This window comes from Misgurnus anguillicaudatus, chromosome 1, assembly GCF_027580225.2.
Source record: "Misgurnus anguillicaudatus chromosome 1, ASM2758022v2, whole genome shotgun sequence".
NCBI lineage: Eukaryota > Metazoa > Chordata > Actinopteri > Cypriniformes > Cobitidae > Misgurnus > Misgurnus anguillicaudatus.
The window spans coordinates 7,090,716-7,107,246 of NC_073337.2; the positions used below are offsets into that span (position 1 = coordinate 7,090,716).

At 36.5% G+C, this 16,531-nt stretch overlaps 1 protein-coding gene across 1 annotated transcript in view; it reads left to right on the forward strand.

Annotated features, from left to right (window-relative positions):
- ahcyl2b (adenosylhomocysteinase like 2b) overlaps positions 1-16,102 on the forward strand; it is a 47,489-nt gene extending 31,387 nt beyond the window's left edge. Inside the window, exons 2-17 of the mRNA XM_055189886.2 lie at positions 893-1,001; positions 1,345-1,488; positions 2,058-2,158; positions 3,994-4,096; positions 4,169-4,263; positions 4,340-4,446; positions 4,766-4,882; positions 5,335-5,398; positions 6,089-6,177; positions 6,250-6,320; positions 8,107-8,201; positions 8,313-8,411; positions 8,596-8,664; positions 8,856-8,934; positions 13,743-13,863; positions 13,952-16,102. Coding sequence (XP_055045861.2) covers positions 893-1,001; positions 1,345-1,488; positions 2,058-2,158; positions 3,994-4,096; positions 4,169-4,263; positions 4,340-4,446; positions 4,766-4,882; positions 5,335-5,398; positions 6,089-6,177; positions 6,250-6,320; positions 8,107-8,201; positions 8,313-8,411; positions 8,596-8,664; positions 8,856-8,934; positions 13,743-13,863; positions 13,952-13,958 — 1,470 coding nt within the window. The 3' untranslated portion in view covers positions 13,959-16,102. The remainder of the gene's footprint in view (positions 1-892; positions 1,002-1,344; positions 1,489-2,057; positions 2,159-3,993; positions 4,097-4,168; positions 4,264-4,339; positions 4,447-4,765; positions 4,883-5,334; positions 5,399-6,088; positions 6,178-6,249; positions 6,321-8,106; positions 8,202-8,312; positions 8,412-8,595; positions 8,665-8,855; positions 8,935-13,742; positions 13,864-13,951) is intronic.
- The last annotated feature ends 429 nt before the right edge of the window (positions 16,103-16,531 follow it).

Genomic DNA, 16,531 nt, shown 5'->3' on the forward strand with positions numbered 1-16,531 from the left:
GTGTGTTCCCTCACACGTGTCTCCGACAAAAAAGCATGGCTGGCTAAAGTATTAAAAATTAATGACGTTAATTTTTAAAAGTATGCGAGGTCCGTGCACGTCCTCCGCTAGCAACACAGAAATAGCATAAAGTGCAATCGGCTAAACGAGCATTAAATATTAATATGACGTTGATTTTATTGTTTTTATTAATTTATATTCACAAAACTTATCAACAAAACATCGATTAAAATTAATAGACAAATTATATGAAACGAAATTCATTTTAAAGTAGCAAACAAAACTTAAATTAAACTCGAAAATAATGTCTGACCCATTATAATTCTCCCTTCATATTGGCCTTTACAACGGCGTTTAAAATGACAGTCTATCTTTCGTAATAATCTAACTAAATTTAAACAAAACATTAAACAACATTACAACAATATTCAAACCCAACACCACATAAATATAAAACAGACATTATCTATAAGAATACATGTTAAAACAATCTGATATAGCGTTTATAATAGCTGTTTGGTAGATGTTTACTATTTTTGGCAAAACCTCCGTTGCAAACCTCCATTTACCTGAATAAAATAATTTTTACTTTGAAAATGATGCGCTGTCACGTTAACATCAGCTGTTCGTTTACATAAGACTCTGTCTACGTTCATTTACAATGCAGCACAACCCCCGAGTTCTCTAACTAAAACAGGGTCTGCAGCGTTTACGAACGACTTCGTTTATGAGGGTCGTATGAGGGCGTAGTGTAAATGAAAGACGTAAACGTGGCAAAAGTAATGCGTTTTAAAAGGTAAACGCATTAATGTAAACATAGCCTTAGACGATAGTTGGTTCCTATGTGTGTCGTGACTGAATTTCTTTTGTTCTTTGCTGTTTCCCCTTACAGATCCAGTTTGCAGACCAAAAGCAGGAGTTCAACAAACGTCCCACTAAGATTGGCCGCAGATCTCTCTCCCGCTCTATCTCTCAGTCCTCTACAGACAGTTACAGCTCAGGTATGGACATGTACATAATTCATAGACATAAGCATGCACACATAGTCACATAAATGCAAGTTAGTTGAGCTAGCAGTGACCCAAAGCAAAATGTGAGCTAGTTTGAAAGGGCACGTTAGTATAAAGAGATCAGGTGAATCATGTGAACAAAGGGCTTCTGTGCGTGCAGGTTTTCTGGTAGGTCTTATTAAGAGGATTACATGAAATGATAGACTTTAAAGGGGACACAAAAATCTTCATTCCTTCAGGGTTCACACACACATAGCCTGTACATGTGTCCTGATAATGATATTACACATGGCTCTCTACCCTTAACTTGCGTTATTTTTATTTCCTTGTCCAGCTGCCTCTTACACTGACAGCTCCGATGATGAAACATCACCACGGGACAAACAGCAGAAAAACTCCAAGGGCAATGGAGACTTCTGCATCAAGAACATCAAACAGGCTGATTTCGGCCGCAGAGAGATCGAGATCGCTGAGCAAGGTGGGGAGGGCCACGTGGTAACACGTGACGATGGGCTGCCTGTAACCTTTCATGCGTGTTGTGATGTGCCGTGTCATCAGTAGGCCTGTCAACACATTAATCTATTGGTGTTAATGTGTAAAGGGAAAGTGTGTATGTCTGTGTGAGATTTTGATGCTCTTCCTGTGCTGCTGAGTGGCCATATGTTCAGTGTTTACAGTGAGGCAGCAGGGCGGTGCATTCAGCCCCTCGTAACCACACGGCCAAATTCTCCAGTATTGCTTACTTTGTTTTTGTTATCAGCTTAATGATTAATAAATCAGTCATTTTAAAGTTATAACAGCCTTCGCTGTTGTTTTACTGCATCATCAACACATTTCGGAATGACAATTAGGAATTATATGGGCAACCTTGCTTACTAGTTATTAATATTGACATTGAAAAACACTTTTGGTTTATCACTATTTATGACTGGCCAATTTACAGTCCATCAAGTGACTACTATATTATTACAAGCCATTGTGCGGAAATGAGTTTTTTTTTATATCAGTCACATGTTAATGATTTTGATGTTTGTATGTGGTCTGCAGAAATGCCAGCTCTCATGGCGTTGAGGAAGAGAGCTCAGGGAGAGAAGCCATTGGCTGGAGCCAAAATCGTGGGTTGCACCCACATCACTGCTCAGACTGCTGTGAGTGACATATATGAAAATATTTTATTGTGAGGACCTTCCATCAGCCTCTGTTGTTTTTAAGACAAGACACCCTTATGCTCTTAAACGGACACTTTTTGGTATTTTTAGTCTTTAATTAAAGGCGGGGTGTGTGATTTTTGAAAAACATTTTTGAAAAGGGAGTCGTGACAACTATCAAAGCACACTTGTAGCCAATCAGCAGTAAGGGGTGTCTACTAACAGACATCGTTTCCTGGGTTGCGTATGTGTGGGGCGGGTATATCAAAAGAAGGTCCAGATTCTATTGGGGTAGGGGCGTGTTTGTTTAGGTGATTTCTAGAGCCCGACCGATAAAGGATTTTGAAGGCCGATACCGATACAAATGTGTGTTATTTTTAAAATCCGATAATCCGATATATCGGCATATATATATATATATATATATATATATATATATATATATATATATATATATATATATATATATATATATATATATATATATATATATATATATATATATATATATATATATATATATATATATATATATATATATATATATATATTGGCCGATATATCGGAATATCGGATTTTAAAACCATATATGGTTTTAAAATCCGATATATATATATATATACTTTTTTTTCCAGAAACGCAAAAACAGATTTCCCTAACATTAGTTATTTGTAGTTATTTATGAGTTTTAAATAAAATAATATGATAATGCATTTTAAAAAGAAACTTGTTTCTTTTATTGTCACAACAGAAAAGAGGATCATCAAAAATTATTGACAGTAATAATTAGAAAAAATAATGATGACATTATTACTATCATCATCATTTATATTATCATTAAACAAGATAAAGGTCACTCCTAAATGTTTGTTTGTGTGTGTGTGTTATAATTAGTCCCTATATTGCTTTATAAGCTACCTTATAATTACCGTATATACCAGAGTATGTGAGCGGAGTAGAGTGGAAAGAATTTGCGCTCAAAGCATTTCATAATTACTCCGCTCAAGCTCCGCTCTGGGTATACAATTTTCCGCTCCTCGCTCACTCCCCACGCCGTCCTTACTTACGCCACATCCGAAATCTACCCGCATTTGGCGGGTTGGCAGGTGTTAATGTCAAGCCCTGTATATAAATGTTTGTGAAAGTACTAGACAACAACACAAGTGCAAACGAATGCAAAATATGTTAAGAAACAATTTAAGTCCCCCTCTGTTTTTTCACAGTGGTTTGGTCCGGAGTCTGACGAGTTGTGACTCGTAACTGAGCGATAGTGGAGCGTTTTCGGAGCGAGAGAAAATCACAACGCTCCGACATTTAAAAAAAACGCTCCTCGCTCCTGGCAAAATTATGCCACTCCACTCCTCGCTCCGCTCCCACTCTGCACCGCTCACATACTCTGGTATATACCCGAATATAAGACAATCCCCCCCATTTTCCAAACGTATTTTTGGGTTTTCACCAGAAAATAATTTTATTTTAATTTTTTCCTTTTTTTATATTCATTTATCGGCTATTATGAATGCCGATACTGATAGTTTGGAAAATGCCGATATATCGGTCGGGCTCTAGTGATTTCAAATGTCAAAATTGGCTTTCAGAGATCATGCATCCTGCCCTGAAGGCATACTTTGTCACACATTAAGAAATGCTTTTTAACTAGTGCAGATCATCCACACAAGTAAATTTTAAGAGATTGTATGAATGTTGCCAGAAATATGGCCTTCACTGGTATAGAGATAAAAAAAAGAGTGTGCATTGCTAATACACGTGTCATTTTGATCTCACACAGACATTTACATTTTAATACTAAGTATGTTTTGTTTGTGTGTTTATAGGTGTTAATGGAGACCCTGTCTGCTCTAGGCGCTCAGTGCAGGTGGGCTGCGTGCAACATCTACTCCACCCAAAACGAAGTAGCAGCTGCCCTGGCCGAGGGAGGCAAGTCTTTTTCCAGACACCGTTTTTAAATTGTCTTCATCTTCACCGGACATACTTTGTGTTTTCTGGCAGGTTTCTCAGTGTTTGCCTGGAAGGGTGAATCTGAGGATGATTTCTGGTGGTGTATTGATCGCTGTGTTAATGTGGAAGGGTGGCAGCCCAATATGGTATTAAAATACTTATTATTGCAGCCTATTCTGTTTAAGCATGCTTCGTGTATTAACAACTTATATTATATTGTAGATTTTAGATGATGGAGGTGATTTGACCCACTGGATTTATAAGAAATATCCCAACATGTTCAAAAAGATCAAGGGCATCGTGGAGGAGAGCGTGACTGGAGTTCATAGGTGAGACATCTTAAAACCAACAATGATCTGGATGTGTTTTATTTGGTGTTATAAACATTTAATGATCTTTAATAAATTAGTATTGTGCTGAATATTCTGCATTTAATGTGAGTTAAGCCAAAGCTTGGTACTATTTACTAGGTTAGACGCACATGATTGGATTCAGTAACAAATGTGAACATATTTCCATCTAGTGGCAAGTAATGAAACTGACACCCATACAGATGAAATGTGTGTGCGTGTGTGTGCGCATGCTGTGTATGTCAGATCACTGTGTTTACACATTAGTTGTTCTCTTTAAAATAATTAATTTTTCCAGGCTGTACCAGCTGTCAAAGGCTGGCAAATTGTGTGTTCCCGCAATGAACGTTAATGACTCTGTGACCAAGCAGAAATTTGACAACCTGTACTGCTGCCGGGAGTCTATCTTGGATGGGTTTGTCTTTTCATATTGACTTTGTCCTGAAACTCCATTAGAATAACTGTATAACCAAAATAGTTTTTCCATCAACAATCAATACCATTGATGGACTGTTAAGTAGATATCTGTTCAGACCAGACTGTTTTGAATTATATGGTTTATGGCCGTGCTTTCCAGCTTGTGAGAATCAAAACAAGAAACGCAATGCTAAATGCAAATAAAAATGCCATTAACCATATAAGATGACAAAACATGAAAGCACCTATATTTAATAATAGATATGCAGGAAATGCTTTTCTCTTATTTAGTCTGTGTCATCATGATGATATTGTGCATGTGCAGATGGAATTTAATTTAGTTTTAATTTTTAAAAAGAGATTTTCTGACATATTAAAAATAAAAATTTACATAAACATCATTCTTGATATACATGTATACACAACTGAAGATGTTTGTTTGTGTTTCAGTTTAAAGAGGACTACAGATGTAATGTTTGGAGGAAAGCAGGTGGTCGTGTGTGGATATGGAGAGGTGAGATCATTAGATGGCAAATGTTGTCGATAAATACCGAATCCGATAAAATGCAAAGTTTATTTACCTCCAGATGGAACTCGCTGGCTAAAAAGCCTTGTTCCAATTTTAGGTGGTTCTGGATCTTATTATAAATGTGCACTAAAACTGATCTAAATGTTTAAATCAGTTACAATTGTGTGCAATTGCAGCATTGCTGTGTTATTGGAGAGATACCTTAAATGTCCAATAGAGCAGTGGTTTTCAAACTGGGGGCCGTGAGATGGTGCCAGGGGGACCAGTTGTATGACATTTTATGACATACATTAATTTATGATGAATTCTGTGTAATTAAACCTAAAAAAATAAGGCAACTAACCAAAAGCACTAGTTTTTTGTATTATTTTTTTATTAAAATGTTGAGTTTTAGAACAGTTTTTTGTCACAAATTTTCTTTGGGTGGCCGCGAAGGAATGCACCGTACACAAGGGGGGGCACATGCTGAAAAAGTTTGGGAACCACTGCAATAGAGGACTGTGTTTAAAAAACACATATTTGTAATGCAATTAATGTTGCTAAATAATAGGGTCTTCGTCTTCCTAAGATTAAGAAATGTTTTTTGATCAAGGTTAACATTCTGCATAAGTTTGTCTTTTCAACAACAAAAGTAACTTTATTTTGTGACTAATTCCTCCTTGTTCATGTTGTTAGGTTGGAAAAGGCTGCTGTGCCGCTCTCAAAGCGATGGGCTCCATTGTTTATGTCACTGAGATCGACCCCATCTGTGCTTTGCAGGCCTGGTGAGCATGTGATGTTAGTAAGTCTCATCTCTTCAGAAAGACTTCAGTCTCTGGATGTTTGTTCTTATGCAGCATGGATGGCTTCAGGCTGGTCAAACTCAACGAAGTCATCCGACAGGTCGACATCGTCATTACCTGCACAGGTATATTTAACAGACTGACTGTACTGCCTCTCAACAATCTAAACCGATCTTGAGCCCCATTCACTTCCATAGTAGGAACAAATAATACTATGGAAGTGAATGGGGCTCCCGATCGGTTAGGTTTTAAACATTCCTCAAAATATCTTTATTTGTGGTCATGAAATTTGTGCAGGTTTGGTTTACCAACATGAGAGTAAGTAAATGATGACAGCATTTTTATTTTTGGGTGAACTATTCCTTTAATTTCAGTTTCACATTAGTTTTAGAAGTGTCTGAGGTGTTTACACACTAATCAGCACTGCAGTAAATAACTGTCAAGCAAGGTATTTATAAGAGTTTATCAGTATTTTTTGTAGACATCTGTGATCATGTGTTGCAGATGAAATTACTGTGTTTATATTGGTAAATACCTTTTGAGTCATAAACAAGCGATTTCCTTGGACATCTGGCCCATTTAGTTACCAGGATATGACTCATAAAGATCAATATCTTTCTTTTATTAACGAAACATAGAAGCCGTCTAGAGGACAGATAAATAGGGGTGTTCTCGACTAAGGATTTACATATTTGAATCAGAATTGTCGAATATTTCTATAGTCGAATCATCTATCTACAGAACATCACACAAAGATATAATGAAAACATTTTGATAACTAAACCTAAAAAAACAACAAATGTGATCCTCTGGGAAACCCCGGCTACAATTCAGAGATTTTATTTAATTTTACGATTTAACGCGTCAAAGCAGTCATTACCAAAAAACGACAAATGACATATCATTTGTGGTTATTACTATAAATGATAAAAACTAAGCTTTATATACAATTCCCTAAGTGTTCATTTATAACAAGATAAACACTGAAATTAATGATGTTATAGACAATGCGCTTTATTATTTTACACAGAAATACTGTGTAAAATGTGCTTGCTTACGACTTTGATCATCTCTGTATTCACTTTAGATACAGAAACGCCTGATGATTCCTATATCATTTGTTTCAGGAATTTCTTTTCTATCATTTGAACCATATTATTAAATCACAAGAGAGACAGTCGTGTCAGGCATAAATATAGGTTCGGGGTGTATTTTTGTGTGTCATCGCCGAAATTTAAAGAAATGGCTTAACTGTTTTGTAGTTTAACTTTTGACAAGATGACCACCCTGTTTTAAATACATTTTAAACTTATACCTGTCGGGAAAAAAAATAAGTTTTTTAATGTTTAGTTTGTGGAACTCCTAAATATGATCCTAAATTTGACACACAGAGAGCACCTAGTGCGTTCGGTTAAATTGCATGCGTCAGCACTATGGCCTGCACGTAACAGTGCAACACTAATACAACTAAGCAATCCAAAATGTACAAACTTAAATTAGATCAGAATTTATAATAAATAAAAAATTAAATTAAATAAGGTCAGAAGTAACAAGGTGCAGAACAAATATGTGCAAAATACCTGAAGTGCACGGAAACAAAACACACATTTTTTTAAATGTGATAATAAATCCATTGAAAGCTACTTAACATATTATTTGCATAGCATTATCATAATAGTCTGTATATTAATATATTGGGAGAACACCGATATACGTGAAATCAGATAATGTGCACCCATATTTGGCCAAAATTCAATGATCCTCATTTTATAACACTTCTGCGATGATTCGACTGTGAGATTGGTACTCAAATCAGGCTGCTTCTTTCAATGCATCAAATCTTCGACTATTCACCCATACAGATAAATGTGAAGAGGTTCTCATTTGATGCTGTGCATATGGTTTATACAGGTAACAAAAATGTGGTGGTTAGAGAGTACATGGACCGTATGAAGAACGGTTGTATCGTCTGCAACATGGGCCACTCAAATACTGAGATTGATGTGGTAAGGATAAGTTTCTCATTGCCTAGCTCTCTCTCTGTGTATGTGTAACTGTACGTTTTATTGTGATTATAAGCATATATTTTCTCAACATGTTTATTCCAAATGTTTCAGGCCAGTCTGAGGACTCCTGAGCTGACCTGGGAGCGGGTGAGGTCACAGGTGGACCATGTCATCTGGCCTGACGGAAAGCGAATAGTATTGCTGGCAGAGGTTAGAAATGTCTTGTTGTTCATTATGTCAACGTGGTTATAGCGTTTTAAATAGATATTTATGTTTTTAAGTTTAGATAATGTGGCTTAACGTTTTAAATGAGATCTAAAATATAAGAGCATACATTTAAAATATTGAGATCTTTTGTTAATCTGACATTGTCTGTATAAATATTTCTCTTCAGGGTCGCCTACTAAACTTGAGCTGCTCCACTGTTCCTACCTTTGTGCTGTCTATCACTGCTACTACCCAGGTAAGTAAAAAATGTATTTTAAAGAGCTTTATTATTGAGTAGGCTTAGCTGATAACCCAAAGACTGGGTTACTTTTGCTGTCTCTTTGCTCAGTGAGTTTGTATGAACCCCAGGCACTTAGTGTGTGTGTGTGTGTGTGTCACATCGTTGCTGTTGTCATGGTGACTGATTTCTCGCTTCTTGTCCCTCAGGCTCTGGCTTTGATAGAGCTGTACAATGCTCCTGAAGGCCGCTACAAACAGGATGTTTACCTGCTGCCTAAGAAAATGGGTATGATATACTATTTTAAACGCCTGCACATGTAGACAAAAGCTTTCCCTTTACTAAGACTAGCATCATATGCAGTAAACACGTGCTTGTAGAGTCATGCATTAGCAGGACAAAGTTATAAGTTTGATTCCTGTGGAACACGTACTGATTATTTGCTCCAGATAACAGCTTCTTTCACATGCATAAATGAAATAACATAAAATGTAACCCATGCTGAATAAATGAGTCAGAATGCGCAGAGTGTAATTTTGATCTACAGGTTAAAGGTGAAAAATTTCTTTAATAAAATAAAAAAGGGACATTTAAAGGGTTAGTTCACCCCAAAATGGCAATTTAATCATGGACCATTTGGCCCTGTGTCGTTCTAGCCCACCAAGTCCTCCAATTGTCTTCAGTACACATCTTTAGATATTTACAGACTGTTCCATTGACTTCAGTTTGTTTTACAATTCTTTTCCCAGAAGAGAATGAAAGGCATCGCCAAAAAGGTCAATGTGCCATAAGTAATTTAATGATAGTATTGTGAAGCGATGACAACACATTTGTGCGCAAAGAAAACAAGGCAAACCATTTTGTTCTACAATTTGTTCTCATTCTTTGTCCTTTAGTGCCTGTTCACGAACTGACAACGGTGTACGCTGCTGACGTAGTTGCCAACCTTTTTTAGTTTTTTATTTTTTTTTTATTTAAGCCATTATGCAAACATTGTAAACAATACTTAAACAGCCCATATAAATTCACAAATGACTTTCCAGCGTACAGACACAGAATACATCAGCAGCATGTGCCGTAGTCTGCTCATGAACGTGCACTAAACGACTGAGGAGAAAAACGAATTGTTGAATAAAATCATTCGTTTTGTTTTCTTGAACATAAAAGTGTTGTCGTCGCTTTATAATAATATTATTATTATTACTACTGATGGAACATGGACCTTTTTGGCAAAATATTTATAAAACTAACCGAAGTCAATGAAAATAAAAAAATTTGTTCTGAAGACAATAGGCTTTATGCCCAGCTGCACTACTTCCTGAACTTCAGCCAGCTCCTTAGCCGTTTCTCAATACCAAGTTCGCCAAACTCGGACTTGTGTCCTTTGTAGTTCGAACTTGCAAGTTCAGACTCGGAAGAACGAACTTCTGACGCGAAATGCATTCTGGGAAACTTCGCTGTCATAAGTCTACACAAGTCTCCTCTTATGCATCCTCGATAAAATGGGCAGATCAAGAACACATCCAGGGATTTAATGTGAACTTGGGCTTGAGGCGAACTTTGAATTGGAACAGTACTTGGGCCGGGACTGATGAAGTTTCACAAGTCCACAAGGACGCAAGTACAGACAAGAACGCATATTGAGAAACGGCTCTTGTTTCCTGTCTGCCATCACTGGACAAACCGATCAATCCAGGTGTGCCCGATTATTTTTGTTGTGACTACTGAGGTCAGGCACACCTGGATTAATCAGCCTGTCCAGTGGTGGCGGACGGGAAACAAGGGGCTGGCTGACCTTCGGGAGGTGGTGCAGCTGGGCATGGAGCCTATTGGAGGATTTTGTGGTTTGGAGCGACACGGGGGTGAGTGATTGGTGCTAAAATTGTCATTTTGCAGGTGAACTTAACCTTTAAGCCCTCATTTAGCAATCCTGATGCTCCAAATAGTAATTAAACATCTAATGATCTATTGAATGTGTACTTTTTTGAGAAGTGTACCTTCCTAAATATTTCTATGAACGTGATTTCACCAAGTAGGATGTGATCCTGGATTACCACCATTGTTGGTCCTAGATCAACATTTTTACTAAATGAACCACTAAATGAAGAGTTTTGTTCCAAAACGCAATAAATCCATTTTGACTAATTTGTGTAAAAACATGTTTTCTATATTGAGAAACTGACAAGATGAAAACCACTATTTTCTGTTACAAAAACTTTCACATAGCATCTTTAGGTTATAATAAAATGTATAAACTCAAATCCATAATTTGAATTTCAAAGCTTAATTACTGAATTTTTCCCCCCAAAATGCTATAAATCTATTAAATCAATATATAAATGTGCATTCATCTTTGCCATGTTATATTCATTTAGTTGACTAGTGGTATACACTGATTAAAAATAAACATTTAATGACATTAATCAAAACACTTACTTTGTCATATTAAGAACATTGCTGCTGTTATCCTTGGGACATCATTGCTGAACTTTTTTGAAAGCGATCAGCTGTAAAATGTTTTGGTCCTGCCAGTGCTTTAAGTGGCCCAAAAGAAGTGCCGGTACTCTATTTTTCTTTTTTTTTTTTGCTGACTGGACTTCTATATTGAAGGGGTTTTATATTCAGCAGTCAACAGACGAGCTTGTAAAAAATAATAAATCCTTATATAAGTTTGTGGATTTGCTTGATCTAAAAATAGCTATTGAACATACATGAAATGGGCAAAAGGTAGATATATAAGTTAAATTTTCAGCATGGTCAAATGCTAAAACTAGTTGTTCAGATAGAAAGAGCTTAAAAACAAAGACTTTAAAATGACACCAAGACCATGTCTCAAGAATAATAAAATACTGGCAATTTAAAACTAGAAAGTCATCACTTTATTTTTCCCATTGTTTTCCATTTTGCGGGTGGTAAAACTACTGTGCACGTCGTTCAAATTCATTGAAATTTCGTTGGGCAGTGTCCCAAACCAAAAAGGGCACCAAGGGGGGTGGTACTATTAGTTATATTACTAGCATCAACTTAGACACGTGATTATAATGGGAAATATAATAACAAGAATTAAAGTGTGACAAAAAATATTCAATATGATTTACCTGCTGGCTTGATGGATCTTTGAATCCATGTTTGCAATGTTGAACTGCCTTTAGAAGCAGCCTCCCTTTCCGTTCTCTGTCTTTATTTTGTGAAGGCATTTGTGTTTTTTGTATTTTTGCCTACAAAGTGTGCCAACAACAGCAAATTTAGTGTTTATATTAACTTAGATCTGATCGGGAACATTAAATCCATTAGACAAGCGGTAAGAATGTGGATATTTTGTTGTTGTTTGCTTGCTAAGTTGTTAGCACTTTTACATTTTACAAATACATAAACAAACTTCCAAAGGAGTAATTCTGCGGTTTAACAGCTGATATAATGTAATAAATCTACCTGTTAATGCAACGAACTTCAGAAACTGTCGTCCAGGCAGAGAGTGCACACAGAGATGCTGCGAAGCGGGCGGGAAAACACGAAGTGGATTAGTGGAATCAGTGGATCTTTAGCGGTCTTTAGGATCTTTTTATAGATCACAACCTTTGCGTGCGAAATTACGGAGGATAAAATACGGGAGATTTAAGGGAAAATACTAATACAGGAGGACGGCGGGAACGAAGGGTAAAATACGTGACTTTCCCGGCCAAAACGGGATACTTGACGGGTATGCACACCACGTTGAGGCTGACTGACAGCAAAGGCGACGCACGCGCTTTTAACTTGTAAACTCAAGGGTGTATGGGTAATGTAGTCTCTGCTCTCGGTGGGACAAATTAGGAAGTGTACATTGTGAAGAGCGCTCTGAACAGCGGCAGCGCAGCCAAATGATTAAAACCTCTGATTTAAACAGATGTGCAAATGAGCGTTCCGGTACGCTAAAAGTACGTTCTGGGCTCAGGGAGAGGTGGTGGTACGCTCAAGAGCTATTTTTAGAAGTGGCGGTACTGAGTACCGGCGCGTTCCGGCCCACTTAAAGCACTGGGTCCTGCTCGATTTTCGTTGACTTCGAGTAAAATAATGGAAAGTTTTTCATAAGATCCTCAGGGGTCAGTGTGTTAGCATGACAGAAGCTTGATGCTGTCGTGTGGGGAAAAAGGGAGAAAAGATGACAATAACACGGCGGATATCGGATTTTGCATAAAATTTAGAATTTACTTTTTAATACTGACCTGATACAATATTGATTTTTTTTAAATGCTGTTTGTCGTGTTTTGGAACCAAACTCTTCAAATATTTCCTAATTCAAAGGATGTATGTAGCAAAAGCATTGGTAGCAAAGCACTTGTGTGTCTAATGTTTTGTTTAAATTTTTTAAACATGCAGAAATGCAGAAAAAATTAAATGCGGGACTGATGTTAACAAAATAATCTTATTCATGATTTTCTCAAAATTGACATAGCTGTTTTTTTTATTTCAACAGATCTATTTTTTTACTAAATAATGTAAAAATAACAATAACTTTGAAAATGTGCTCATTGCGACTCAATTTGCCAGGATGGGTCAAAAGTGACGTTAACACAGGCTTGTAATATTTTGTCTAATAGTGTAAATTGCATTATTAGTCTGTGCCATGAAAGCTTGTTTTCAGCAGTCTAAAATTTCTGGAAAGATTCAGTGTTGTCTGCTGCATATGGTAACACGAGTTAATCTACGTGGGTTCCTGCATAGACCCTGAGGAGCATGAGACAGCTGAAAATAGGTCATGCTGTCATAAACGGCTGCCATTTCTTGCTGCAGTCTGCACAGTTTGGGCATTTCTCTCTGTTTCTAGCCAATCTCTCTTGTTTTCCTATCTGTGCTTGCCTTTTCTTTCAAACCGGCATGTTGCCGACACAGGTATTATCACAGAAATGAAAGATGCACGTGGGGGAATAGAAAGATATAAGACTGCACTTACTTAAGAAACACTTACTTAAAGATATAAAAATAAAAACCACTATTTTTCATCATAAATCAGGTCAATTAAAATTTAAAAGGTTGGATGTTCATGTTTTTATTAACATGCACAAGATGCTTTAGGATTTTTATGAAGAATAAATACTGAACTTCTGTTTTTGCAGATGAATATGTGGCCAGCCTACATCTCCCTACATTTGATGCACACTTGACTGAACTGACAGATGAACAGGCCAAATATCTTGGCTTGAACAAAAATGGACCCTTTAAGCCAAACTACTACAGGTCAGGCACTTATTAAAAATGTGAAATCTCTTAAACCTGTCTGTTTTTGATGTGGTGTTTAAAGTATGTTTGCAATTTTTTGTTTTAGGTACTAAATCCAATCACAGATGGGAAACAAAGACTCCACAAAATAAATTAACAAGACTCCACAATCCATACAGATGAAGGCAGACATCTGTTTTACAGCCTACCTTTGGAGGGGAGGGAAAATCTTCAAGCTGATTGGTTGGGGGGGCGTGGCTAATTAGCACTATGGCAGTGTTTATGTATTTTATGCTAGAATAACATAGCTAACCTTTTAATGAGCTGCTACTGCCAGCGGTGCAACCTAGAGACGTTTCAGTGGAGATTTCACCAGGTTTAATCTTTTCTTAGCTTCAGTGTCAGTTGTAAGTAATCCATTTAGAGATCTTTAATTGTTTAACCTTAAATTAAGCTGTGGCGAAACAAAAAAGAAAACTAAACGTGTGCGATCATACCTGATTATTTAGTTATGGACATGTCACATGTCCTTTGTTTTTCTACTTTTTTCCTTTATATGAAACGGTGGGTGGGACAGGATTACGATTGGGCGCAGAAGTTTGCTTTTTTCTTTTAGTTGATCACGCTGTTCTAATATTTTTTAATTTTTTTTTACAAAAGATTTTAACCTTTTGCGCTCTCAACAATAAATCTGTTAAAATTTAACTGGATTGTGAAGGATTTGGGGGCGGGGCTTATCCCCAGCCTTTACATAGGCTGGAATTTAATCACCTCAGTGACATCAGCGTCTACAAAAATTTCTCTCCATTTCCGCACGCTCTTTCCATACTGTTTTCATCTGCTAAGCAATGCCAGTATTGTTGTTTGAGACTAAAATGCTCAAACTGTGCATTTAGAAATTTACTGTCTTGTTCGATCCACATTACTGCTGAATCTCATCAGACTGTAATCACTGGTGTATATTAAGATATTTATACAAAATGATTTTTTTTAATCTTCTGTTATTCACGTTTGTTCTTATGAGCTCATCTTCTGTCATGATAAAAAATAAGCAATTAAATGTTAAATAATACTCTAGTGTAATATTACATTTAACGAAACCCTTGTTTTATATACTGTGAAGCAGAGCTTATATCAATGAAATACCAAATGTACAGTTAATTCGGTACTGAGTCTCTTTCCAGGTTATTAACTGAGGCCAAGAACAACTTCTGTACACTTTTTAGATGTTAGAAGGATAGATCTTGAAGTAAACATTTTAGTTCTGCTGCCTTTGTTACTGGGGATATTCAGATGTAATAAAATCGGGACCTTTATTTTACTATATTTCTGGAAATCTTTATGACATATATTTATCTCTTTTTTTTGCCGTCTGTGTTTGTCATAAAGAGAATCAAAATGATGGTCTGTTTCATGTTTAATGTGGCATCGTTTCCCTTTGTTCTGAAATGTTTTCCACCTATACAGTAGATCTGTGTCATGTTTATATCACCTGATGTTAATACCCAAAGGAATTGATGCAGAGCAAAAGGGATTTTACCCATTTTCATCCCTGTTTTAGGATCACAAACAACGTTTTTAGCTTTGCACAACCCTAAAGGCATATAACAGTGTTAGTTTTTTTTGGAAAGGCTGCCTGGTCAACATGAGGTGTTTCCAAACTTCAGAAATGTAAACTTGGCTTATCCCAACAAACCAAAACTAATTAAATTCATCTTTACTATTACATTGTTAACTTGTGGTGCTCTTGTAATGTGTCCAGTCCACTTTAGTATTAAAAATGTAAATGGATTTACTACCCGTATCCCCATCATATCCCTATTGTCACTTTTTCAGTCTTTATCTGCTTAACACACAGTCCTTGAAGCACATCTGTTGTGTACGTCTTGTTTAAATGTTTAAACCCATTGTCTTAATTTTTTAAGGGGTGTGTGTGTGTGTACGCATTAGAGTGTTTAAAGAGGCTCACATGTCCAAACTCGGATGTCTTCAGAGGCCAAGACTTCATCTCTGTCTCGCGTGATGGTCTTGTAAGGAGCACATGAGATCAGCACCAGCACCTCTTACAGACAACGAACGTTGGCATACGAACTAAAAACAACTGTATTTATTATTGTAAGTCGTCACTACAAATTTGAAAGTCTCTTATGATGAGTTGTCAACTGTTTTAATATTGCAAGTGATGGTAGATGAGCAATAATCTGTAATCTTGAAGAACAAATAAAAACAAGATAAGTAAAATTGATTTTTTCAGGTATGACCGACTGCTGTATTTTTATTTTTGACTATTTCAGACTATTATAATTTCTCATTAACAATTTTTGCTGTAAAAAGAATCAAGATGGTTTTGTTTAAATTAATATATGTATACAAAATATTAATATGTACCATAGTCCTATTACTGCCTTTTTAAATGTGGTAGAAGGTTTGTCATACTTATTTCTACGTTTATGTCCATCCTTTTATTTCTGGCTTGGACTGCACTGAAGAAATAACTGTATTTGCAGACAAAGGTGTCTTAGGGTCCGTTGGGATGTCATTTCCTGATGGATGCGAGTGCTTGCATTTGCTCTGTTTCAGGCCTCATATAGGGAAATTGTCCATTAGGGATTTTTAGGGGCATGTTACTGACAAAAGAAATTCATAAATCCAACAGACTGCCCATAATCTCTGTTAATAAATCCTA